This window comes from Pongo pygmaeus, chromosome 6 (assembly GCF_028885625.2).
Source record: "Pongo pygmaeus isolate AG05252 chromosome 6, NHGRI_mPonPyg2-v2.0_pri, whole genome shotgun sequence".
Taxonomy (NCBI): Eukaryota; Metazoa; Chordata; class Mammalia; order Primates; family Hominidae; genus Pongo; species Pongo pygmaeus.
In genome coordinates, this window is record NC_072379.2 from 113,655,674 (window position 1) to 113,681,920 (window position 26,247).

General features: G+C 37.6%; 1 protein-coding gene across 2 annotated transcripts in view; it reads left to right on the forward strand.

Moving 5' to 3' along the window:
• The window catches only part of MDFIC (MyoD family inhibitor domain containing), a 99,436-nt gene that overhangs the window by 57,468 nt on the left and 15,721 nt on the right, over window positions 1-26,247 (forward strand). For both annotated transcript variants that reach the window (XM_063667783.1, XM_054495783.2), the window contains one exon: window positions 676-951. In XM_063667783.1, the coding sequence (XP_063523853.1) occupies window positions 676-951 (276 nt within the window). The remainder of the gene's footprint in view (window positions 1-675; window positions 952-26,247) is intronic.

The following is a 26,247-nucleotide window of genomic DNA, read 5'->3' on the forward strand; positions in this document are numbered from 1 at the left end:
AAGTCACGTAAGGGTGGGCATTTGACATACTTCTAAAGTCCTGACATTTAATTTTGGTAGATATGTTTTATTAAAGAAATTATCTTGTATTCCTAATTTTTCATAACTGGTTTATTTAAACATCAAATTAAAGAATAAATATAGAAAAGATTTTCTTCTGCAGGATTCACAATGGGATTTTTTAAAAAAACACTGTACTTTTCTTTGTATTGTCCAGCTTTGAATACCAGAACTTATCATTTCTTTCCTTTTATTTGAAAAGACAATTGAGTAGTTTGTTAGTAGTAGTAGTATTGAGATAACACTGTTGTGTCTATGCACAAAGAGGGCTCAGCATATAGAAAATAATCAACATTCTCTGAATGAGTCTTAAATTACCTTTTCAGATTTGTAACTTAAATTTTCTTTAAAACTACCCAAAACAGTATTTCTCTTGTCTACTTTTTATATCCTCATGCAAACCCACTTTTGATGACCCCATTCCCATGTTCCATTTTAGTAAATTATACTTTCTCTATGTCTGTGTTAGTATTTTTCTTTCTTTTCTTTGTTGCCGCTTCAGTATTGGTATCATGGATAAAACCCCAAATCTCTGTTACTGAATGTATTTTCATTATTTTAAAATATTAATTTCCTTTTCTTTAACTGGCTGACTTTTTCCTGTTTTTAATTTAGCCCAACCTCAGCGCTTGCCTCAGCTTCAGACTTCAGCACAGGTGCCGAGTGATGAGGAAATAGGCAAGATAAAGAACGGCCACACAGGTCTGAGCAATGGAAATGGAATTCACCATGGGGCCAAACACGGATCCGCAGATAATCGCAAACTTTCAGCACCTGTTTCTCAAAAAATGCATAGAAAAATTCAGTCCAGCTTGTCTGTAAACAGCGATATCAGTAAGAAGAGCAAAGTAAATGCTGTCTTTTCCCAAAAGACAGGCTCTTCACCTGAAGGTAAGTTGGAGATATATGTAGATTTTATTTGACCAGATGTAAAATAATATTTCCTGGTAATTATTTGATCAAGCAAATATAATTGAAGAATCTTGCTTATCCTTCAGACAAACAGGAATTTTGGTAAAATGCAGATTAACTTTCCCAAAGGAAAGCACAAGATAGAAAAGGAAGCAGTGGCAGCTGACATCCTGCTTTTAGATAATCGTCTTCTAGAGTGAATAGTCATTACTTTAAATATAACTGCTATACTTCTTTTTTTAATGCCACATTTAAAAATATAAATACAACATTTTGATGGCATACATGAGTGTGTGTGTGTATTTTTATCCCTCCCTGATGCAATATGTTATTCTGTAGTTCAGAGATAAGATTACCTGCTTGTATTTTTGTCTTGCAAATCAGTTCTTAAATAGACAAAGCTAAAATGAAAGATTATGTAATTTTCATGTTTTTGCCAGGGAATAGGCCAGGTGATTTCTGTTGCTTGACTGACCAGCATCTTCCAGCCGCCATGTTGGCCAGCACCGCAACCATCTCCTCTCCCATCCCATTTCAGCCTCACTGTGGTCTGGTCTTCAGCTCCTCCTTTAGAGACACTTGGCTGTGTTCTCTGTCCCCTGGGGAACTAGTCATTACCTCTTCAGTTCTATCTCATCCTGCCCTTGGCTGGGTTAAAAGCAGGTTAAATACTATGAACCTGAGAAAGTTCTTTATTAATCAAACAAATTGCACATGGTGACAATTAAAACAGACTCCCTTTACATGATTCATTGTATTATATTTAAAAAATAAAAATCTCCTCCCATATTTAAGGATCCGAATTTCTTTCCACGTATCCATGGTTCTCTGGTTTTCCTCCTTTCCCCTTTTAGCAGTTATTGGATGTCTAAAGTCTTGAATCTGTTATATGTATCTGATATACATATATTTCTCCTTATTCCCCTTTCCTTTCTATTTTGCTATGAAATCTTAAGTAAGAGAAATTCTGTGGAATGCCTCTGTGAAGTTGGTCATGCTTATTCATAGAGACAAATTGGGTTGTAAATAGGAAATTGTATTGAGAATTACCAGTAATGAGTGGGAGAAAGGATATTGCATTTTGGCTACAGGTGTCTCAAACTCAACTGAGATAAAGTGTTAGGTTGATCAAATGATATGATAATAAATGGTCTGCATAGTTCCAGGTCAGTGACACTACTTTCCAAACTAATTAGATTGAAAGGGACTTGATTGACACTTTAAAATGAGTTTGACATGTAAGCTGCATGGTCATCTCCGAAGCATAGGTAGGCTGTTAACTAAACTGGCTCTCCAAGGAGTTGGGAAAGCAATGCAATTTTCTTTAGAGGATCTTCACTTCTAGGTGATTGGGTGAAATAATTGAATGCAATTGAAATGTACTTGTTTTATACATTTGAATTCACTTATTATGTCCCTAACCTCTTATTTTCCATTTGATATTTACTTATTTTTGTATTAAAGAATGGTAACATTTGCATATCAATCCTAACTTGAAATAGCTTATGGAATGTTTATAAATTTTTTTATTATTGCTTGCCTTTAATACCATGTCTGAATTTATTTGTAATGTAGGAATGCAGCTTCATAAGTAACATATGAAGGAGGAAGAAAATCACCAGTATATGAATGAGATATAGTTTTACTCTTCCTCTTTCTCTCCCTTCTCTTTTATTCTCCACCTTCCCTCCCTCTTTTACTTTTTCTTTCTCTTCTTCTCTCATGCTCACATTCACACTTATGGCCTACCACAGAGCTCTGGATAAGGGAAGTCCCTTGTAATCTGTGTAATCTGCTTTTATCACAAAATATGTTCCAGATTGGGTTGGGGACATGAGGAGCATAAAATACAAATTTAAATATATAAACATTTTGCAAAGTCTTATCCATATCTTCATTGTAAGAGTATAGAATTTAGACAATTGTAGGTTTGTTTTATTGTGATTGCTTGAATCTAGATTAAAATTTGATTGTCCATATTTTTCTCAAAGTTCGATAGCTTCACAATTTGTTACCATTTAAGGTTGTGCCCTAAAATTTTGTGTTTCTTCTGACTTTCAGTTTTGAAGTTATGTTTATTCTCTGGCAATGTGCTGTAATAAAAACCAAAACCAAAACAAAAAAATCCATTGAACTGGTAGATGGCAAATTAAAAGGAAAAACATTCTCAATTCTGCCACCAGCTTGCTGGGGTACTTGAGTTTCTATGGGCCTGCTTTTTCCGTGGAATGAAGGGTTTGGATTAGATAATTTTAAAAATTAAGTTTAGTTCCAAGATTCTGTGAGTCTCTTTTTACAGCACCTGCTTTACTCTCAGGATAGATCTCTTGCTCTATAGAATATGTGATCTCTTGTTGAGGAAACACCTAAAACCTGATGTGCAGAGTGGGGCAGTGGCAGAAACAGTTGTGGTGAACAGAAATAGCACCTGAATTTCAGGAGGCCCATATGTCAGAACAGTAGGCCTTGAATAGGCGGCATGATTTATTGTGCAAATAAAAATGGATGGAAATGATTTTTTATAAAGCAATAAGAGTGGAGAGATTTAGTGGCTAGGTGTCTTAGTCTATTTGTGCTGCTATAACAAAATACCTGAGACTAAAGTTTGGTCAGGTTGGCTCATATCTATAATCCCAGCGGTTTGAGAGGGCCACTGGGGAGGATTACTTGAGACCAGGAGTTCAAGACCAGCCTGGGCTACATAGCAAGATCTCATCTCTACAAAAAAGAAAAAAAATCTACCTGGGCACAGTGGCATGCACTTGTAGTCTTAACTACTCAGGAGGCTGAGGTGGGAGGATCATCTGAGCCCAGGAGTTTGAGGTTACAGTGAGCTATGATTGTCCCACTATATTCCAGCCTGGGTGACAGAGTGAGACCCTGTCTCTAAAATAAATAAATAAATAAAACACCTGAGACTGGGTATTTGATAAAGATCAGAAGTTTATTTTCTCTCAGTTCTGGAGGCTGGGAAGAGCAAGATCAAGGTGCTGGCAGGTTAGGTTGTCTGGAGATGACCATTCTCTGCTTCTAAGATGATGCCTTGTTGCTGCATCCTTGGAAAGGGAGGAGCACTGTGTTCTCACATGGTGGAAAGCAGAAGGGCAAGAGATCAAAAACTGCATGAAGACTCTTTTATAATGGCCTTAATCTCATTAATGCGGGAAAAGCCCTCATGGCTAAATCACCTCTTGAAGGACTTACCTCTTAATATCATCACATTGTCCATGATATTTCAACATCTGAGTTTTGGAGAGGTGACATTCAGACCATAGTACAAGGCTTTTCTCAGTTTTATGATTGTAATGCTTCACATTTTTGTTAAATCCTCATCTTCTATGCCTGTTCTTCCAAAGGCAAATGAGCAAACAAGTGGCAAAATAATCATAACTAAAATTCTCAAAGCAGCTAATCATGCCCACTTTGACAATGTTTTATATGTCTGGGTACGTGGTGCTTGTGGTTGTGATTTTTGTACTGCATATAAATTTTATCAACAACTGGAATAACATTTTTTTGGTTCAGATAATGGAATAAAATATTTACAAATTTTCTAGTGTTTGATTAAGAACACTAAGGGCGTCTTTTCTAACCAGGATAGCAAAAACACTGCTAAGACATGATCCATTGCTTATACAGAGGTAAGGTTTGAACCAGCCATAATTGAGTCTGTGGGTTGGCAAGATGTTTTAACATGTCTGTAACTGTGAGTGTCTGAAGACCTGAAGACAAAGAAGCCTGCGCTTCATCAGGTACTTTTTTTTTTTTTTTTTTTTTTTTTTTTAAGGCGGTGTCTCACTCTGTTGCCCAGGCTGGAGTGCAGTGGTGTGATCTCAGCTCACTGCAACCTCTGCCGCCTGAATTCAAGTGATTCGCCTGCCTCAGCCTCCTGAGTAGCTGGAATTACAGGCGCCCACCACCACGGCTGGCTAATTTTTTTGTATTTTTAGTAGAGACGGGGTTTCACCATGTTGGCCAGGCTGGTCTTGAATTCCTGACCTCAGGTGATGTGCCCACCTTGTCATCCCCATCAGGTACTTTTTAAGCGATGTTGATTCATGTAATTAGAGTGCCTTCTATGTGCTACTTGCTTCTCTCACATGAACTCATTTAGTCCTCCCAACAACACTGCAATTCTATGAATTATATGAAATTATCTAATTATAAATGAGGAAATTGAGGTACAGAGAAGTTAAAGGAAGCAACCAAAGGCAACAGGTGCATGGTAAAATTGAGACTCAAGCTCAGACATTCTGGTTCCACAATCCGTGTTCCTAACCTCTGTGCTATTTTGTGTGACTAAAGTTTTCTGAAAAAAAGGTAATTTATCAGACATTTCAACATGATATAGGATATTAATGGTGTTACAGCTGTGGACCAAGCAGGGATCTTCTTCTTAGTATATATTTGCCTCTTAAAGCCCTTCTTACCACAGTTTTAAAAGCAACTCTCACACCTGTGCTCTCTGTTTTCCTTTTCCTACTAGACTGTGAATTCCTGAAAAGGCTGGACTGAATCTAAGTCAATTTTTTTTTATTGTACAGTGGTGCCCAACATAAAAAGTTTCTCATGAGTTAACAAATGATACAATGCTCTATTCCAAATCATTTTATCTTACCCTTCCTTGAAACCAGCCCTGGAAAATAAAATGTGTGCTCATAGTCACAAAAAAAAAATGTTCTTTTAAAAAGTTCCATTTTTGCAATGGAGGAAAGAAAACCCATGTGGGAAAAAAATTGCACATTTTATTTAAAGGTTATTAAATTTGTAGATTTCTACTTGTTTTGTATAATTAAATATTTTCATACATACTTTAATTTTCTGATTGCATCACCCAGGTGGAGAGTTTTAAGACTAAATGTTTAAGATTCTTGACCTTTGAAATAATTATAGTATAATTTAGTATCATATAATATTCAAATTGCCAAGGGTTTTCATTAGACTCAAAGACACTTTTCTTATCATAGAAATGGTAAATCTTAATATGTTTTACACGTGCCAGTTACATCTATATATTTTTGTAAAAATTAAGTTCCAACAAAATGCTTTTAAAGAAATTTTATACTTTTTAGGAATTTTTGAGTTAATTTACACTCCACACTTGATATTCTACATTTAGTATGCATAGAGAAATACATATCCAGTCCTAGTATATCATTGAACATAAATGCTGAACAAGACAGTGAAGAGCATTGTGTAGATGGAAGTAACTACAATCATCTCATTTTTAATCACATAGAAGCAGTGTGGTGTAGTAATTAGAGAACAGACTCTGAAACTAGCCTGGTTGGGATCAAATATTGGCTTTGCTACTCACCAGTGATGTGCCTTTGGGCAGGTTACTTATACTCTTTTTGCATCAGCGTCTCATCTCTAAAATGGGGATATTATTAGTGCCTACTTCATAGGATTGTTATGAAGAAGACTTGAATTGGTACTGCTTAGTGCTTAGAATACAGACTGGCTCAGATGAAGTGTTCGATATGTGTTAGCTGCTGTTATGATCATTAGTATAAAGGTTCATAGAGGGGTCAGGAATGTTAGTTTCTTGGAAAAGTCAATGCCTGGATGGGGACATGAAAGACAAGACAAAGATAGTTTAGGGAGTTGAGAATAGAAGGAGGCATTCAAGGCCAAAGGATTTTGTTTTTCTTTTTTCTTTTCTTTGTGTGTGTGTGTGTGTGTGTGCTCTTCTTTTTGTTTGTTTGATAAGTAAGGTTTGTTAGATAAGTAAACATGTGTCATGGGTGTTTGTTGTACAGATTATTTCTTCCCCCAGTTATTAAGCCTAGTGCCCACTGGTTATTTTTTTCTGATCCTCTCCCATCTCTCACCACCTCCCTCTCTGAAAGTTCCCAATGTGTGTTGCTCCCCTCTATGTAAATTCATGAATTCATATGTTTTATTCAGAGAACTACAAACAGTTTGCTGTTGTTGAAAAGCTAAATTAGTAAAGAAGATACTAGATGAGTAGGAATGAACCTACAGTCTATGGAGCCTGGGATGGCCCGTTCTTCTGAAGCTATTAATATCACACAGATCTATATGATTTATCTAAAGGACATCATATCCCATATATACTTTTTTGAAAAATTATGTTTTCTTTTCTCTCTGTAATACAAAAATTCCATGGTTGGAATTATATAAAATCAGGGTGCTTTCTTACCTGTAGCCAATACCGCTATGTATTAACCTGCCCTACTGTCTGCACCCTGATTACCTTTGCAGTTTTTTTGTACATTAATAATGAACTGTTATCGAAAAGGAAATGATGAATTGGTTTTAGCCATGTTGAGCTTGGGATGCTAATGAGCTCTATAGGAGACATTTGGACCTATAGAAGGACTGAAACCCAGTTTGTATTTTACAGGCTTTTCTGCTTTCTTTTTTTTAAAACTATTTTTTGGTTTCTGAGGTCTGTGACCTTTCTTTGTTTTCTTTTTAGGCTTCGCTTCTTTTTGGTGCATTTTCTCTTGCATTTATAGCAGAGGAATTTTTCAGAATATACCAGAGGGATAATGCATACTCCCCACCAGTAGGAGTACAGCCAAGATTCTCCAGGAGACAGTCTGGATAGGGCACACAGCTTTAAAAAGGGATTAAGCAGAATTGGGCAGGACAATTAGATAAGCCCATAAAGTGATTTCCCCTCCTTCTTGTGAATCACTGGTAAAATGGTAAAAATATCTTTCCTTGACCTTACTATTTCCCCTTCCTTTCACCATCTGCAAACTCCAGGTCTAACTCCTTGCACTTGGAATTGTGCCTCTACTGTAATGCATAGACATGTCTGTACACATGGACAGGTGAAACACTGCTGAATGCCTTTGTTTCTTCTCTCCCCTCAGCCTGGTATGTTCTCATTACTCTCTTTGCATTCTTGATCTCTACACATTTTTTCAGAACTCATCTTAGTCATCATCTCCTGATGCCCCATTTTGGGTGAATTGCCCCTTTTTTGGGTCTCCCACAGCAGGCTTGGTTGATCTATTAATCTATTAATCTATTGATCTATTAATCTGCCTTTCTGTATTAAAATGTAATCTCATTGAAAGCAAGATTCTGTCTTACTCATCTTTTAATGTTTAGCATACAGCCTAGTGCCTGGCTTATACAAGTTCAGTAAAAAGTGAGTTAGGAGTGTCAACTGGAGAACTAGACTTGTTCTTTATTACTCCACAGACATTGTGGTTGAAAGGGCAGGAATGGCTGAAATTCTTAAAGGAGAGAATGTGAAGGAATAAAAGGAAGGGCAAATATTTGAGCTAAAAGAAATTCAAAAAGAGACCCAGCACAGGGACGACTGTAACTCAGAGATCCTACCTCCCAGCCTCATCAAGTTTTCTCACTATTCCATATGGGTTTCAAACGACTACATATTCTTGAATCCTGAAGCCGGGAAAAGAAATTAGAAAGGTAAAATTGCAATTGAGTTGTTTGCTGTTAGTTTCAACAGTATTGTAAAATCTTATATTCATTTTTTCCCATAAAAAGCTTTTCCGTTTTGCCTGTAATTGTAGAAGTACTACAGTAGTATTTTAGTGGAAAGATAATAATAGGAGCTCATGATATGACCATAAAGTTATAATCAGAGCTTCCAGAAACAAATTTTCTGTGACTTTGGCAAGATATGTCACTGCATTCCTCAAAATACTTAATTTGCTTGGATGATGTTTTGTTTTGTTATGTTCTGTTTTCTCAGGCGCAGTGCCTTCCATCCCATGTCACAATCATGGTGTGGGCGAAAGGTTTAGAATTCTGCTTTCCAATGCAATATTTGCTAGTTCTTTGGAAAATAGGACTTCAAGAAATGTCACTGCTCAGCCAACACATTAAATTGAAAAATAGTAATACAATGAGGAGTGTGTGTGTGGAGAGTAGGCATGATCAAAGTTGACATATCAAAGTATAAATCATTCTGCACATATAAATCATTAATTTTTGTTTACTTGAAATGTTTAAATTGGCTTTTTTTAAAAAAATAAAGCAATTATCCATCAGAAGTGTTTATAAATAGTAAGTGTTTCTGTAGGGCCAAAAGTAAACATTTAAGTACCTTATCTTAAAGTTTAGGAAAATAAGTTAACTATGTAGTTTGTTCTCATACCTATGTATTTGGTGAGGAGCAAAGAAAATATTTTACAAGGTTCTGAAAAATATGTAACTTAATATTGAAACTTAGAGATAACTCAAAATATGCCTCAAGCCTCAGAGCTCTTCTTTTGTAATAACCAACAATTTATAGGCCATCTTAAAGAAGAGATAGAAGCTATCAGCTATGTATGGACTTCACCGTTAGTTTTTTGGGTTTGTAGACAAGCTATCTTAGGTCACTGCTTTAGCAAATTAAATTAGCTCAGCCTTCACTCAGGAGATGGGTGGGGAGGAAATAAAACAATGGAGATACAGATAGATTGGCCAGGAAGCTTTAGGGTGTGGGGTAGTTGGATGCAGAGGCTATTTAGAAACCAGGCTTCAGAATAATGGAAATAATTGAATAAATCCTATGACTCTACTAATGCACCAAAGTTTTGTTTTGTTTTGTTTTTTAGTACAGTGATGAAATGTTCAGTGATTTTTTTAGGTCAAACATAATATGTAGGCACAGCAGCCAGGCTGGAGATGAAAGTTTGTTCGTGAGGGATTCAACCCCAAGAGCTGTATCAAGTGCAGGCAATAGAGGAATTGAAGATTTACTTTAGAGTTTCAGGATTGAATGAGGTCCAGAGCTAAATCTGGGTAGACTTGGAAGAGCAGTCAGATATGTATTATTCTGAGCAGGACTGTCGTTAACATTTTAGTTCAATTAGTTTGGAAATTGAATAGAAATTAGGAAATTAGGAGGAATAGCTGAATGTAGTTTGGAGAGGATCATGAGTTGAGTTTTAGATCTGTTCAGTTTTGTATGATGATACATAATTCAAGAGGAGAATTCCAAAATGCATTTGGAAATACACAACTGGAGCTGGAGAGAAGGAGTTAGAGGCAAATATACTTATTTATGTTTGTTCTCATAGAGGAGACACTTCACTATAAATCTGGATAAGTTTTTTTAAAGCAGAGATTTCAGAGAAAAGGTCAGATGGCTGAGAACTGAGTGACTCAGCGATCACTGGAGGCCAGCCAGTTTGGTGGGATGGGAGTTTGGGTTCAGCTTGTGTGCTTGGGAGGCAATCCCAAGGAAAGTTCAGATTTTTCTCCAGAGGTAATATCAGATAGACAGTAAGTCAGAGTAAGGCCATACTGATAAAATAGCCTAGAGGAGCGGTCACAGTGCAAAGAGAAGGGGACGATTATCTGGCTGAGAGAAAACAAGAAAGGTGAGAGGGAAGACAGACTGGAGAGAATGACATCATGAGGCAGGGAAATAATGTTTTAAAAAAAGGAAGAGAACTATATCAAGGTGCACCAGATATTGATGACAGGGTCAGTAAAATGAACACTGAAATATTTCCGTTGGTTGTGACAACATGGACATCATTTAGTGACCTTATTAAGAGTTGTTTTCATGGAGAAGCCACAATGATGTAGGTTGTAGAATGTGTAAACAGTTCTAGAAAGGCCAAAATTCAGGGCAGAAGTGCAAGTCCAGAAGGGTTGTTTGTTTGGTGTGTATTATTTTGTTTTAAGATAGGAACAATTTCAGTATGTTTCCATTCATCTGGAAAAGATCCAGGAGAGAAGGAACATTTGAAGATATGAGAAGGCAATAATGATACATTCTTGACAAACCAGCATATAGTGTATTTAGACTTTAGATCTATAGTTTTAATACACTGAACTAAATGAATGCATTGACATTGTCAAAGCAAGAGAATTGAGCAACCAGAGAAGTATTTAGCGAATTCTTAACCTCGATGGCTCTGCTCTGTAAGGGTTATGTGGTTGATTAATTTTAGAAGACTTCTCAGTAACCTCTATGGAATGATTTGGTACGAGGACACGTAACCTTTGGTGATTAAAAAGCCTTTCTCAAATCCCTACTCCTACCTCATTCCATGAGCATTCATTGAGTTTGAATGGAGGGAATTGATAGGGCCTTAGAATTCTGAGTTCCAAGTCTCTGACTTTTGTGTTTTGGATCACAAATTGATTAAAATCAATAGCAGCTTATACTTTATGTTCATAAGGCCCTTAATTGAATTTAATCATAGCTTTTACACATAGTGTAGTATAAGAAGTAAAAACAAACATAGCTAAGCAAACAGTTAAAGAGAAGAAAATATAAGTAAAGGAACCACTGCATAATGCGGACAGATGGGAAATGGTAGGTTAATTTTAAAATATATTTAAAGTAAATTTATGCTTTAGTATGCCCTACTCATCATTGAATTACTATCACAAACAAAGGCTTGAAAAGGTTAAAGCTTAATCTATAATAAAAATGAGTTTTGATTAATTGTGATAATCTTTTACACAATGATTCTGATCATTTTTCATCACATGGGCTTCTTTGAGAATCTGACAAGAGTTATTATTTCCCCTCCCCCCCGCAAAGTTTTAAAGACAGACAACAAGATCCTGTTAGCACTTTTTTTTTTCTTTATACTTTTAAGTTCTAGGATACATGTGCACAACGTGCAGGTTTGTTACATATGTATACGTGTGCCATGTTGGTGTGCTGCACCTATTAACTCATCATTTACATTAGGTATACCTCCTAATGCTATCCGTCCCCCTCCCCCCACCCCATGACAGGCCCCAGTGTGTGATGTTCCCCTTCCTGTGTCCAAGTGTTCTCATTGTTCAATTCCCACCTATGAGTGAGAACATGCAGTGTTTGGTTTTTTGTCCTTGCGATAGTTTGCTGAAAATGATGGTTTCCAGCTTCATCCATGTCCCTACAAAGGACATGAACTCATCATTTTTTATGGCTGCATAGTATTCCATGGTGTATATGTGCCACATTTTCTTAATCCAGTCTATCACTGATGGACATTTGGGTTGGTTCCAAGTCTTTGCTATTGTGAATAGTGCCGCAATAAACATGCATGTGCATGTGTCTTTATAGCAGCATAATTTATAATCCTTTGGGTATATACCCAGTAATGGGATGGCTGGGTCAAATGGTATTTCTAGTACTAGATCCTTGAGGAATCGCCACACTGTCTTCCACAGTGGTTGAACTAGTTTACAGTCCCACCAACAGTGTAAAAGTGTTCCTATTTCTCCACATCCTCCCCAGCACCTCTTGTTTCCTGACTTTTTAATGATTGCCATTCTAACCTGTGTGAGATGGTATCTCATTGTGGTTTTGATTTGCATCTCTCTGATGGCCAGTGATGATGAGCATTTTTTCATGTGTCTGTTGGCTGCATAAATGTCTTCTTTTGAGAAGTGTCTGTTCATCTCCTTCGCCCACTTTTTGATGAGGATGTTTGTTTTTTTCTTGTAAATTTGTTTGGGTTCTTTGTAGATTCTGGGTATTAGCCCGCTGTCAGATGAGTAGATTGCAAAAATTTTCTCCCATTTTGTAGGTTGCCTGTTCACTCTGATGATAGTTTCTTTTGCTGTGCAGAAGCTCTTTAGTTTAATTAGATCCCATTTGTTAATTTTGGCTTTTGTTGCCATTGCTTTTGGTGTTTTAGACATGAAGTCCTTGCCCATGCCTATGTCCTGAATGGTATTGCCTAGGTTTTCTTCTAAGGTTTTTATGGTTTTAGGTCTAACATTTAAGTCTTTGATCCATCTTGAGTTAATTTTTGTATAAGGTGTAAGGAAGGAAAACAGTTTCAGCTTTCTACGTGTGGCTAGCCAGTTTTCCCAGCACCATTTATTAAATAGGGAATCCTTTCCCCATTTCTTGTTTTTGTCAGGTTTGTCAAAGATCAGATGGTTGTAGATGTGTGGTATTATTTCTGAGGGCTCTGTTCAGTTCCATTGGTTTATATCTCTGTTTTGGTACCAGTACCATGCTGTTGTGGTTACTGTAGCCTTGTAGTATACTCTGAAGTCAGGTAGCATGATGCCTCCAGCTTTGTTCTTTTGGCTTACGATTGTCTTGGTAATGTGGGCTCTTTTTTGGTTCCATATGAACTTTAAAGTAGTTTTTTCCAATTCTGTGAAGAAGTCATTTGTAGCTTGATGGGGATGGCATTGAATCTATAAGTTACCTTAGGCAGTATGGCCATTTTCACTATATTGATTCTTCCTATGTGTGAGCATGGAATGTTCTTCCATTTGTTTGTGTCCTCTTTTATTTCGTTGAGCAATGGTTTGTAGTTCTCCTTGAAGAAGTCCTTCACATCCCTTGTAAGTTGGATTCCTAGGTATTTTATTCTCTTTGAAGCAATTGTGAATGGGATTTAACTCATGATTTTGCTCTCTGTCTGTTATTGGTGTATAAGAATGCTTGTGATTTTTGCTCATTGATTTTTATCCTGAGACATTGCTGAAGTTGCTTAGCAGCTTAAGGAGATTTTGGGCTGAGATGATGGAGTTTTCTAAATATACAATTACGTCATCTGCAAACAGGGACAATTTGACTTCCTCTTTTCCTAGTTGAATACCCTTTCTTTCTTTCTCCTGCCTGATTGCCCTGGCCAGAACTTCCAACACTGTGTTGAATAGGAGTGGTGAGAGAGGGTATCCCTGTCTTGTGCCAGTTTTCAAAGGGAATACTTCCAGTTTTTGCCCATTCAGTATGATATTGGCTGTGGGTTTGTCATAAATAGCTCTTATTATTTTGAGATATGTCCCATCAATACTGAATTTATTGAGAGTTTTTACTATGAAGGGCTGTTGGATTTTGTCAAACGCCTTTTCTGCATCTTTTGAGATAATCATGTGGTTTTTGTCTTTGGTTCTGTTTATGTGCTGGATTACGTTTATTGATTTGTGTATGTTGAACCAGCCTTGCATCCCAGGGATGAAGCCCACTTGATCGTGGTGGATAAGCTTTTTGATGTGCTGCTGGGTTCGGTTTGCCAGTATTTTACTGAGGATTTTTGCATCAGCGTTCATCAGGGATATTGGGCTAAAATCCTCTTTTTTTGTTGTGTCTCTGCCAGGCTTTGGTATCAGGGTGATGCTGGCCTCATAAGATGAGTTAGAGAGGATTCCCTCTTTTTCTATTGATTGGAATAGTTTCAGAAGGAATGGTACCAGCTCCTCCTTCTAACTCTGGTAGAGGGTAGAGCTGTGAATCCCTCTGGTCCTGGACTGTTTTTGGCTGGTAGGCTATTAATTATTGCCTCAATTTCAGAGCCTGTTATTGGTCTATTCAGGGATTCAACTTCTTCCTGGTTTAGTCTTGGGAGTGTGTATGTTTCCAGGAATTTATCCATTTCTTCTAGATTTTCTAGTTTATTTGTGTAGAGGTGTTTATAGTATTCTCTGATGGTAGTTTGTATTTCTGTGGGATCAGTGCTGATATCCCCTTTATCATTTTTTATTGCGTCTATTTGATTCTTCTCTCTTTTCTTCTTTATTAGTCTTGGTAGCAGTCTATCAATTTTGTTGATCATTTCAAAAAACCAGCTCCTGGATTCATTGATTTTTTGAAGAGTTATTTGTGTCTCTATCTCCTTCAGTTCTGCTCTGATCTTCGTTATTTCTTGCCTTCTGCTAGCTTTTGAATGTGTTTGCTCTTGCTACTCTAGTTCTTTTAATTGTGATGTCAGGGTGTCAATTTTAGATCTTTCCTGCTTTCTCTTGTGGGCATTTAGTGCTATAAATTTTCCTCTACACACTGCTTTAAATGTGTCCCAGAAATTCTGGTATGTTGTGTCTTTGTTCTAATTGGTTTCAAAGAACATCTTTCTGCCTTCATTTTGTTATGTACCCAGTAGTCATTCAGGAGCAGGTTGTTCAGTTTCCATGTAGTTGAGTGGTTTTGAGTGAGTTTCTTAATCCTGAGTTCTAGTTTGATTGCACTGTGATCTGAGAGACAGTTTGTTATAATTTCTATTCTTTTACATTTGCTGAGGAGTGCTTTACTTCCAACTATGTGGTCAATTTTGGAATAAGTACGATATGGTGCTGAGAAGAATGTATATTCTATTGATTTGGGGTGGAGAGTTCTGTAGATGTCTATTAGGTCCATTTGACGCAGAGCTGAGTTCAATTCCTGGATATCCTTGTTAACTTTCTGTCTCGTTGATCTGTCTAATGTAGACAGTGGGTTCTTAAAGTCTCCCATTATTATTGTGTGGTAATTTAAGTCTCTTTGTAGTTCTCTAAGGACTTGCTGTATGAATCTGGGTGCTCCTGTATTGGGTGCATATATATTTAGGATAATTAGCTCTTCTTGTTGAATTGATCCCTTTACCATTATGTAATGGCCTTCTTTGTCTCTTTTGGTCTTTGCTGGTTTAAAGTCTGTTTTATCAGAGACTAGGTGTGCAACCCCTGCCTTTTTTTGTTTTCCATTTGCTTGGTAGATCTTCCTCCATCTCTTTATTTTGAGCCTATGTGTGTCTCTGCACGTGTGATGGGTCTCCTGAATACAACACACTGTTGGGTCTTGATTCTATCCAATTTGCAAGTCTGTGTCTTTTAATTGGAGCATTTAGCTCATTTACATTTAAGGTTAATATTGTTATGTGTGAATTTGATCCTGTCATTATGATGTTAGCTGGTTATTTTGCTCGTTAGTTGATGCAGTTTCTTCCTACTGTCGATGGTCTTTACAGTTTGGCATGTTTTTGCAGTGGCTGGTACTGGTTGTTCCTTTCCATGTTTAGTGCTTCCTTCAGGCGCTCTTTTAGGGCAGTCCTGGTGGTGACAAAATCTCTCAGCATTTGCTTATCTGTAAAGTATTTTATTTCTCCTTCACTTATGAAGCTTAGTTTGGCTGGATATGAAATTCTGGGTTGAAAATTCTTTTCTTTAAGAATGTTGAATATTGGCCCCCACTCTCTTCTGGCTTCTAGAGTTTCTGCCGAGAGGTCAGCTGTTAGTCTGATGGGCTTCCCTTTGTGGTAACCAGACCTTTCTCTCTGGCTGCCCTTAACATGTTTTTCCTTCATTTCCACTTTGACGAATCTGACAATTATGTCTTGGAGTTACTCTTCTTGAGGAGTATCTTTGTGGCATTCTCTGTATTTCCTGAATTTGAATGTTGGCCTGCCTTGCTAGGATGGGAAAGTTCTCTTGGATTATATCCTGCAGAGTGTTTTCCAACTTGGTTCCATTCTCCCCGTCACTTTCAGGTACACCAATCATATGTAGATTTGGTCTTTTCACATAGTCCCATATTTCTTGGAGTCTTTGTTCGTTTCTTTTTACTCTTTCTTCTCTAAACTTCTCTTCTCACTTCATTTCATTCATTTGATCTTCAATCACTGATACCCTTTCTTCCAGTTGATCAAATCGGCTACTGAAGCTTGTGCATTCATCATGTAGTTCTCGTGCCATGGTATTCAGCTCTATCAGGTCATTTAAGGACTTCTCTACACTGGTTATTCTAGTTAGCCATTCATCTAATCTTTTTTCAAGGTTTTTATCTTCTTTGTGATGTGTTCGAACTTCCCCCTTTAGCTTGGAGAAGTTTGATCATCTGAAGCCTTCTTCTCTCAACTCGTCAAAGTCATTCTCCATCCAGCTTTGTTCCGTTGCTGGCGAGGAGCTGTGTTCTTTTGGAGGGGGAGAGGCACTCTGATTTTTAGAATTTTCAGTTTTTCTGCTCTGTTTTTTCCTCATCTTTGTGGTTTTATCTACCTTTGGTCTTTGATGATGGTAATATACAGATGGGGTTTTGGTGTGGCTGTCCTTTCTTTTTGTTAGTTTTCCTTCTAACAGTCAGGACCCTCAGCTGCAGGTCTGTTGGAGTTTGCTGGAGGTCCACTCCAGACCCTGTTTGCCTGGGTATCAGCAGCGGAGGCTGCAGAACAGCAAATATTGCTGAACAGCATATGTTGCTGCCTGATCGTACCTCTGGAAGCTTCGTCTCAGAGGGATACTCAGCCGTGTGAGGTGTCAGTCTCCCCCTGCTGGGGGGTGCCTCCCAGTTAGGCTACTCGGGGGTCAGGGACCCACTTGAGGAGGCAGTCTGTCTGTTCTCAGATCTCAAACTCCGTGCTGGGAGAACCACTACTTTCTTCAAAGCTCGGTTGGAAATGCAGAAATCACCTGTCTTCTGCGTCGCTCACGCTGGGAGCTGTAGACTGCAACTGTTTCTATTTGGCCATCTTGGAACCACCCAGCATTGTGTTATTCTTGAAGGTAACTGAAGAGATTGGATAACTTCAGATCTAAAATCAAACATCTCTAAGAACTGACCAGATAATGAGGTGCCTACTGAGCCATTGTAACGTTTTTGATTTTGAGGTAGGAAAACTGCATCAGGTGATGGCAGATGGCTGACATGATCTAACTTACCATTTTTAAACATCACTTTGCCTTTTGTGCTGATAGTAGACTACAGGTACACAAGGTCCAAAAAAGGGAGACCTGCCATGACACTATTGCTGTGATTCACGTGGGAGGTAATAGGATTGGATCGGGGTGACAGTGATGGAGGTGATGAGATTTTGTTGCATTTGGGTGTATTTTGAAGGCAGAACAAGATTTGCTGAAGAATGAGATTTTGGTGTGAAAGACAGGGGTTAAGGATGACTCCAAGTTTCTGGGCCTGAGCAGTTGAAAGTATGGAATGGCCATTAACTGAGATGAGAAGACTATAGGAAGAACGGGGTTTGGTTCATAGAGGAAGGTCGTGTTTGGTTTTAAATATATTGAATTTGAGATACCCATTATCTGTACAAGTGGTGATGTGGAGGAGGTGTTTGGATAAGGGAGTCGGGAGTTTAAAGGAAAGGTCTGCAGCTTGAGATATGTTTTATGAGTTTTCAAGGTGCAGAATGTACAGTGGATGACATCACTGGCAACTGGGGTTCTCAACCCTGGCCTCTGGATATTTGGAGAAAGAGCTTTATGGCAAAGGGAATAGGAAATAAAATACAAATCAGGGATTATGATTCCTTTGGAATGGAGTGGGTCCAAGGTGTCAGCATCCTTTAGAAGCTCCCTATATGATTCTAATTTGAATGCAGGATTAAGAACTCTTGCCCAGAACATAGATAAAGTGCAAAAGTACTCCAAAAACTGAGCCCTGGGCCATTATGCCACAGTAGAAAATGAAGAGAAACCATCAAAAAAGTGAGGATGAGTAGCTAGTAATGGAGAAGGGATAAAGAGGGCAGCTTCGAAACCAAATGAAGGAAGTATTTTAAAACAGAGGGAGTGATCATGTGTCAGAAACAACTGAGAAATCCAGTAAGATGAAGGAGAAGTGACCATTGAAATTGTCATGTAGAAGTCACTGGTGACCTTCACACTTTTGGTGTTGTGATGGGGATAGAGTGTGATTGAGATGGATTCCAGAGAAAATGAGAAAGGAAAAATTGCAAATTGCAAATCAGGATTACTCTATCAAGGAGTTTTCTGAAAGGAGAATAAGTAAAAAGGCTGCGATATAAAGGTGAAAGTTTTTAGAAATGGGGTACATGGTTAAGTGCTATTGGTAATGAACTAGTAGAGGAGACACTGATGGTGCAGAAGAATGATGTTTTTGAGAAGGTGAGAGGGGAGGAGATTCATTACAAAGTACCCTGTGGTGTTGTAGGGGAGTGTATGTGCGTGCATGCTTATGTGTGTGTGTGTGCGCGCGTGTGTGTTTTATCTCTCTCAGATTTTAAAGAAAGGGTCACCTGGGGCAGTGGCTCACATCTGTAATCCTGGCACTTTGGGAGGCCAAGGAGGGAGAATGGCTTGAGGTTAGGAATTTGAGACCAGTCTGGACCTCATCTCTACAGGAAAAAAAGAAAAAAAGAAAAATTAGCCAGGCATGGTGCTGCGTGCCTGTGGTCCTGGCTACTTTAGTTAGGAGGCTGAGACAGGAGCATCACTTGAATCCAGGAGCCTGAGGCTGTGGTGAGCTATGGTTGTGCACTCCAGGCTGAGCAACAGAATGTGAAAGCATGACCCTGCATCTAAACAGAAAAAAAAGAAAAGAAAAGAAAGAAAAGAAAGAGAAAGAAAGAAAGAAAAGAAAAAAGAAAAGAAAAGAGAAAGAGAAAAGAAAGGGCCCATGCCTGCAGAGCACTATTTTTTACAGTGACTTCTTTAGTTCTGTGTCTTACACATATGAGGCACTTTCAATTTGTTCAAATGGAGCTCTTTCAAATGACCGGTAGGATATTCCATAGTAGATTTACAAGTTTTGGAGACTTTCTACCTAAGAAAATATTTTATCATTTGGGATGATGAAAAATACACTAAAAGTTTCCATTCATTTTAGAACCATTTCAAAAAATTATTTCTTAGTTACAATAATAGCACTAGACACTGCATAATACTACAATTCAGAGGAGGAAGTTTTGGGGAAAAATACAGATTGTGCAGGATGTTTGAATTTTCTGACAAAAACTGCCTAATGACTCATGAGTGTCTTGTAGTTTATAAAGGGTATACATAGAGAAAAATAGTATCAGAGTATTATTCATTGAATATAGCTTTCAACTTCAGTTATTTGAGATAACCACCTGTAGTAAAACCTTATCTCAGATGCTCATGTTAAATAAAAATATTTTCTTTATATTTTGCATTGGCCTAAATTTTACTTTAGCTAAAATATTTTACCTTTTCGAAAAATGAGTTGCATTGTTGAGGGTGGAAGAGTGAGTATATTTAAATCAGCTGGACTAAAGAAACATACTGATGTGTAATACATGCCTTAATTCATGTCCAAATGCCACATGATTTACCTTTTGGAAATCTGGAGAATGGAGAGCATTCTAAATTTTAAGCTTAGATGGATTATATTTGTATTCTTTGTCATTAACTGAAAGTACTTCTTATGATACTATATTTTATATTTTTTATTATTGCCTTTGGTGTCTTTATAAATTACCTGTTTTCCCCCCAACATTTTGTTACTATATTCTTTCCATTTCTTTTTGTGTGCTTCGATCTCTGTATATACTTAAAAGATCTGTTGTTTGCCTGGCTGAATTGACACCAAAATGTTTAAGAACAGAGTATGTTAATATTGGGGGAAAATTAATTTTGGACATGAAGTTTTTAAAAAAGAAGATTTCGAAGGAATAGGAACAAAAGGGTACCACTCATGTCAAGGGGTGTGACTGTTTTATGCTCTAGTAGGAGGAGCATCTTTGCAGATCTTTGCAGATCAAGCCTGCCACCTCCAGAGTTTTGGTTATCTCATTTTGGTTGTTATTCCAAAGTACACCTTCCATATCTCTGTCTGACTGTCTCTGTTCCCCATGTCTCTTCCTCATCTCTCCTTCCTCTCTTCTCTCATTTCTCTATTTCATACTTTCTCTCCCTCCCCTCCCCTTACCTGTTTCATTTGCAAATTTTACATGATTTCATTTAATTATTGACTACCATTTATAGAAACCCAATGGCAGTGATTAATGACACTTTCCACAATAATATTTGAATACTTTTTCAGACAGTTTTATTCTTAGCTTATATGTTTGTGAGTTATGGGTACATAGCTTAAAAGAAATAGCTCCAAAAATCTCCATCAAACACCTGGAATTTTTCAACAATGATTTTTTTTTTCTAGATTGAATTAGATTCTCATGGTATTTGAGTTGATTATTATTCTTTCAAAATACATACTTATTTAGCTATTTTTTTTAAAAATTACATTCCAAGATGACCCACCCTGACTCCCAAAACTAACTGAAGCAACATAGAAATACTGACTTCTCTTAGAAATGCTTTTATTTTTTAAATTACTTACATATAGTGTTAAACTATTATGGTTTTGAGAATATTTTATAATTAATATATATAATTCTTAACTAGTATTTTGTAAAATAGTATAGAAGGAACCTCATAATTTAAAGTTGACATATTTCTTAAAAACTCTTGTAATGGGAATTTTTTTAAATATAGATGGTTTAAGTTGAATATACCAGGAAGGTATTAGGAAGATTCACTTATGAACCTCCAGCTCAGGGGTCCTTAGCATTGGGGGAGGGTCCAATGTAAGTCTGAGAAAAGATAACCAACTTAATTTCACTAATTTCTAAACTTTAAATTAAATTTAGTATTTCTCTCAATTATACATATAGGCAATAAACTTCAGTGGCGTTAGTAGTACCTGTGTCTTTGTTGATGACATTTTCATATATTAAAGTTGTTGCAGAAATCATGAAGTATTATTTATACTAATCGCTACTTTTAAAATAGTACTTATCAGATCGCCACTAGAACTTGTTATTAATGTCTTTAAAAAGAAGCACATATTTATTCTACCTCAACTTTAATATTATCAACTATAGTCATAGGGCCACATAACATTTCATTCAACTATGAACCACGTATAGCATGGTGGTCCCATAAAATAAGAACACTGTATTTTTACTGTACCTTTTCTATGTTTACATATACAAATACTTACCATTGTGTTGCAAGTACCTACAGTACTCAGTACAGTAACATGCTGAACAACTTTGTAGCCTAGGAGTGATAGGCCATACTATATAGCCTAAGTATGTCATTGACTATACCATCCAGATTTGTGTAAGTGCACTCTCTGATGTTCATACGAGGAAATCACCTAATGACCCCTCCCTCAGAATGTGTCCCTGTATTTAAACATAATTGGTTTCCTTCAAAATCCTGTGTATTCTATTTTATGGATTTAAAAATACTTTATCTCCATGGCACATCACAGAAAACTAAAAATGCCTGCTCTTGCCCCTCGGAATCCAAAGCATTCTTTATAGTAAAAGTAATTTATTTTGTAACATACATGTTTTATAAATTTGCATTTCTGTATGTAATTTTCACAATACAGAGAACACAGATTTTTTTTTGAACAGCTTCTTTTTGCTTACATTAAATTGAAATGATAATAAAGGACATATTCAATTTCTCACCTTAAAAAACTATATTAAATATTAAATTCCTAACTAACTTGTTTTCATGTTTGCATTTTAATGTCATGCTTTTACCAGTGCATAGTCAGCAATGCCAGGATGCAGAAGAACGGAGAAAATGAACTTCTTGGGTTTTATATGCCACAATTTAGATAGTCTTAATTTAAATTTCCATAAATAAGTGCAAGAGAAAACAGAGGAAGTGCTTCGAAGTCAACAACCTGGTGACACATATTTTTCAGGGTTTTCAGGGAAAACTTCCCATGGGATTTTAATTGATATGCAACATAGTGTGGCCTCAGGCCCCCTTCCAAGCACAGGACTCTGGTAATTTGTACCAGCTTTCCTTCCTCTTGTATACTTGACTGAAGGGAAAAATGGAAGATGGTAGACATCCTCTCAAGTGGATGTAGGAGGTAATTAGAAGAATAAAATTGAATAATTATTAAGTAGTTTGCTCAAGGATATTAAGCATTCTGCCCACTTTGAAGGACAAAAAATATTCCTACAAATAAATAGTAGTTGTCTCTTAGAAGACTGAGAAATCCAGGAGTTTGGGGGAAATGTGAATATAATTGAAAGAAAAGAGCAAAATGGATTAATATACTAGTTTTCCAAAGAAATATTAAACCTGCCTAAATTTCCACTATAACTTCTCTTGGGAAATCAAACTGGAGGAACTGGACCTCTTGGGAATAATATCACCATAACATAACATAATTTGAAGTTGACACTAGAAGTTGAAGTTTATTTTTTTCCTAATAATTATGCTCAGGGAAGGATGCAGAAATTGCATTTTGGAATGACACAAGAGTAGTTATTTTAGAAAGAACATTTTAACATCTATGGTAGATATCTCCTAGAAAATGTGTTCTGTGGAGTGACAGGAGAAGCTAAAACCAAAAGCTATCATTACCTTAGGCCATAAAACTGAATTGCATGGAGTCAACAGGTGTTTATTAAGGGTGTGCTGTATGCCCAGGCCAGTGTGTTGGAGTTTGTAGAGAAGTCCTCTTTTATTTTTTAATCAAGTGCCTTTGATTTTTTGTTCCTGTTACTTTTAAAAAGTACACCCTTAGTTAGAAATAAGTATGAACCTACTGGCTCTTGAACTCTAATTAACCATGAAAAAAATATATATGTATGCGTATAAATATGTTTAAAACTGGCCTCCCAGCCCGGCACACTGACTTACACCTGTAATCCCAGCATTTTGGGAGGCCAAGGGGGGCAGATCACCTGAGGTCAGGAGTTTGAGCCCAGCCTGGCCAACATGGCTAAACCCTGTCTCTACTAAAAATACAAAAATTAGCCAGGTGTGGTGGCACATGCCTGTAATCCCAGCTACTTGGGAGACTGAGGCAGGAGAATTGCTTGAGCCCAGGAGGCAGAGGTTGCAGTGTGCCGAGATTGTGCCACTGCACTCCAGCCTGGATGACAGAGCAAGATTCTGTCTCAAAAAAAAAAAAAAAAAAAAAAAAAAAACTGGCTTCCCGTTATCCAGAATTGGATTTCCTGATGAAGCATTGAACTTACTTGTGACTCTGTCATTCTGGCATACCATCCTTTCAGAACCAAAAATCTGGATTCTCTGTCTTTTCAACTCCCCTGTCTATACTAGGGAGCTAAACACTCCTGAAGAAACCTTGATGACCATAAAAATCACTATCACTATGCATGTGTGGTCTCAGGTCTCAACCAGAGCCTCAGAATCCCTCCACAGAACTTCAGTATGTCCCAAATTCCTGCAACAAATCATTCTTGAGCACTTACTCTGTGGCAGATAAGTGCCACACTCTTCCAGGTACAGTTTGGGGACACAGCAGTGAACTACAAAGACAAGCAGACCTGCCCGCTCCCATTTTCCACAGTGGCCATCTCATTTTGGTGCTGTTCTTTTTAAAGAAGCACTTGGCAACTTTCCCTCCCCCTCAGGGGAAGAAGAGGCCATCCAGCTTTTCCTCAGGGTCTCTCCACCCTGGGCCCTACCTACAAACCTACCTGATTCTGAGCCTGTTTTTACCTTCCATTCAAAGGAGGAGATACAGCTCTTCCTGTTGCAGCACACACCGCATCACTGCCCATCTTTTCATATACTCACTCCATTGAGTAGCCCTTTCTGCATTCGGTTTGAACTTTCTTCTGGAGAACAGTGAACATATGTTAAGTCTTTCCTGTCTAAGAATGTATGTGTAGTGAGTGTGTGTAGGTGGGAGTGTATCTTTTCATGGACTTTGCATCCTCAGTTTTCTCCTTCTGTTTACAAATAGATGTCTTGGAAAGATAGCTGCATGTGCGGTCCCTGTTCCCTCACTTTCCAGTCACTCCTCACGTCACTGCTATTCATTTCTAGCCCTAACACATCGCTAAAATTTCTCTGGCCAAACAGAGTATCTGATACAACCTCCTTGAAATATTGTTATCTCTCACTTCCATGGGATCTCCCTTTCCTAGAGTTTCTACTTCCATGTTTACTCCTCTGTCTCCTCTGCCAGCTCCTCCCTTCCTTAAATGCTTTTGTTACCTTGAATCTCTTGTCACTGAGTACATTCTCCCTGGGTGGCTGAATAAGCCCATTCACTATGACAGTTTCAGCCACCTTTCACCCCCTAGCCCCAGACTAACTATCCCCCAAACTCCGGATCATGGTCTGCAGCTGCCTCTTGGAACATTTCCTTTTGAGTATCCCCAGACTTAGCAAGGTTCACACTCAACATATTTTAAAACCAAACTGATTTCCTCCTGCATTTCTTCCTTAGTAAATGGCTTCAGAAACCAGGGAGTCACGCTTGACTCTTCTCATCACTGCTTCATCCAAGGTCTTATCAACTCATGCTAATCCTACTTTCTTGATATTTCCTCAAAGTCATCCTGTCTGACCCCATTGGCACTATATTATCACTGCATGTCGTTCCTGCTTCCTCATTTCTGACAAGGAAAATTGAAGATGTTTTACCTGGTTTCTTTAGATCCAACAAAATATGGAGCCACTGGCATCTCTAAAACTGTCAGCTTGCCTCTGTGTCTTTGCATAACTTCCCCACTGGCTGGAACAATCTTTGCTTTTATTTCATCTAACATATGCTTCTTTAAGACACAACTCAGGAATCACCCTTACTTTCTCCTTCTACCCTATGCTCTCTCCTCTTCCCTTTCAGAGCTCCATCTTACAATCTGAATTGGATATTGGATATTCCATCCATTTGTGCCTCAGTTTTTCATCTGTAAAATGAGGTTAATAATGGCATTTATCTCATACAATTATTCTAAGAGTTTAGCAAGTAAATATTTATAAACTACTTACAGCAGTACCTGGACTGTAGTAAGCACTATATAAAAGGTTGCCAAATAAAAATTTAAAAAATACAACAAAATATGGAAACACTATATATTGGTGATGAGAACAGTCTTTGGAATCACATAGATCTAAATTTGAATCCCAGACCTCCCCTTAGTACCTTTGCACCTCAAGCCACTATATAAAGATTTTGAACCTCAGGTACCTCATCTATAAAATGAGCCAAATGTTTACCTTATGAGATTGTCTATCATGCAGAGGTAATGCCTGCGAGGCACTTACTATGTAACACCCCTTGCTCACTATTTACTCCAGTTGGGCATGGTGGCTCATGCCTATACTCCTAGTAGCTCATGCCTGTAATCCCAGCACTTAGGGAGGTAGAGGCAAATGGATAGCCTGAACCCAAGGAGTTGAAGACCTGCCTGGGCAATATAGTGAGAAGCTGTTCTCCACAAAGAGAAAAGAAAAAAAGGACAAAAAACGAAACAGTTGAACTCATTACTTACTCTACCAGCACGATGTGTTTGTTCAAATCACAACAGTTATCGCACTGTATTGTAACTATATTTTTATTTACCTACATTTTACGTTCCTTGATCTTTGTCTCTGAAGTTTGGGCAGAATCTGACATGTAGTCAAATGCCCAATGAAGACTTGTTGAATGAACATTTAACCATGAAGGTGTTGTCTCCAGGCTTCTATGCTGGTTAGGAATGAAGACTGTATTTATTCCATTTTTTTTCCACTTCCTATGCACTCACTGCTCTCAGAGAGTCTTTTGTGGCTAATTCCATGTGCCTCTAATGTCTTTAATGAACCAGAGTACACAGTTTACACTTTGACCATTGGCCATTATTTATATGAAGCCTACTTTCCAGGCCCACATTCAGCATCTATGACAAGGCAGGCAAGGCCCTGTCTTTGTGGGGTTTCTGTACAGTATGGCTATTTGCTCCTGGGGCTTAGCCAACTTACAGTCAACTTATATTCCGCATTAATTAACTTTCCATTCTGTTTTGAATATTGCATTAAACCCAGTAATGCTCCTGTTCAAGGCCAAGAAAATACCCTGTGCTAGATTTAACTATCTATTGGTTATAGAAAATAGATTATATC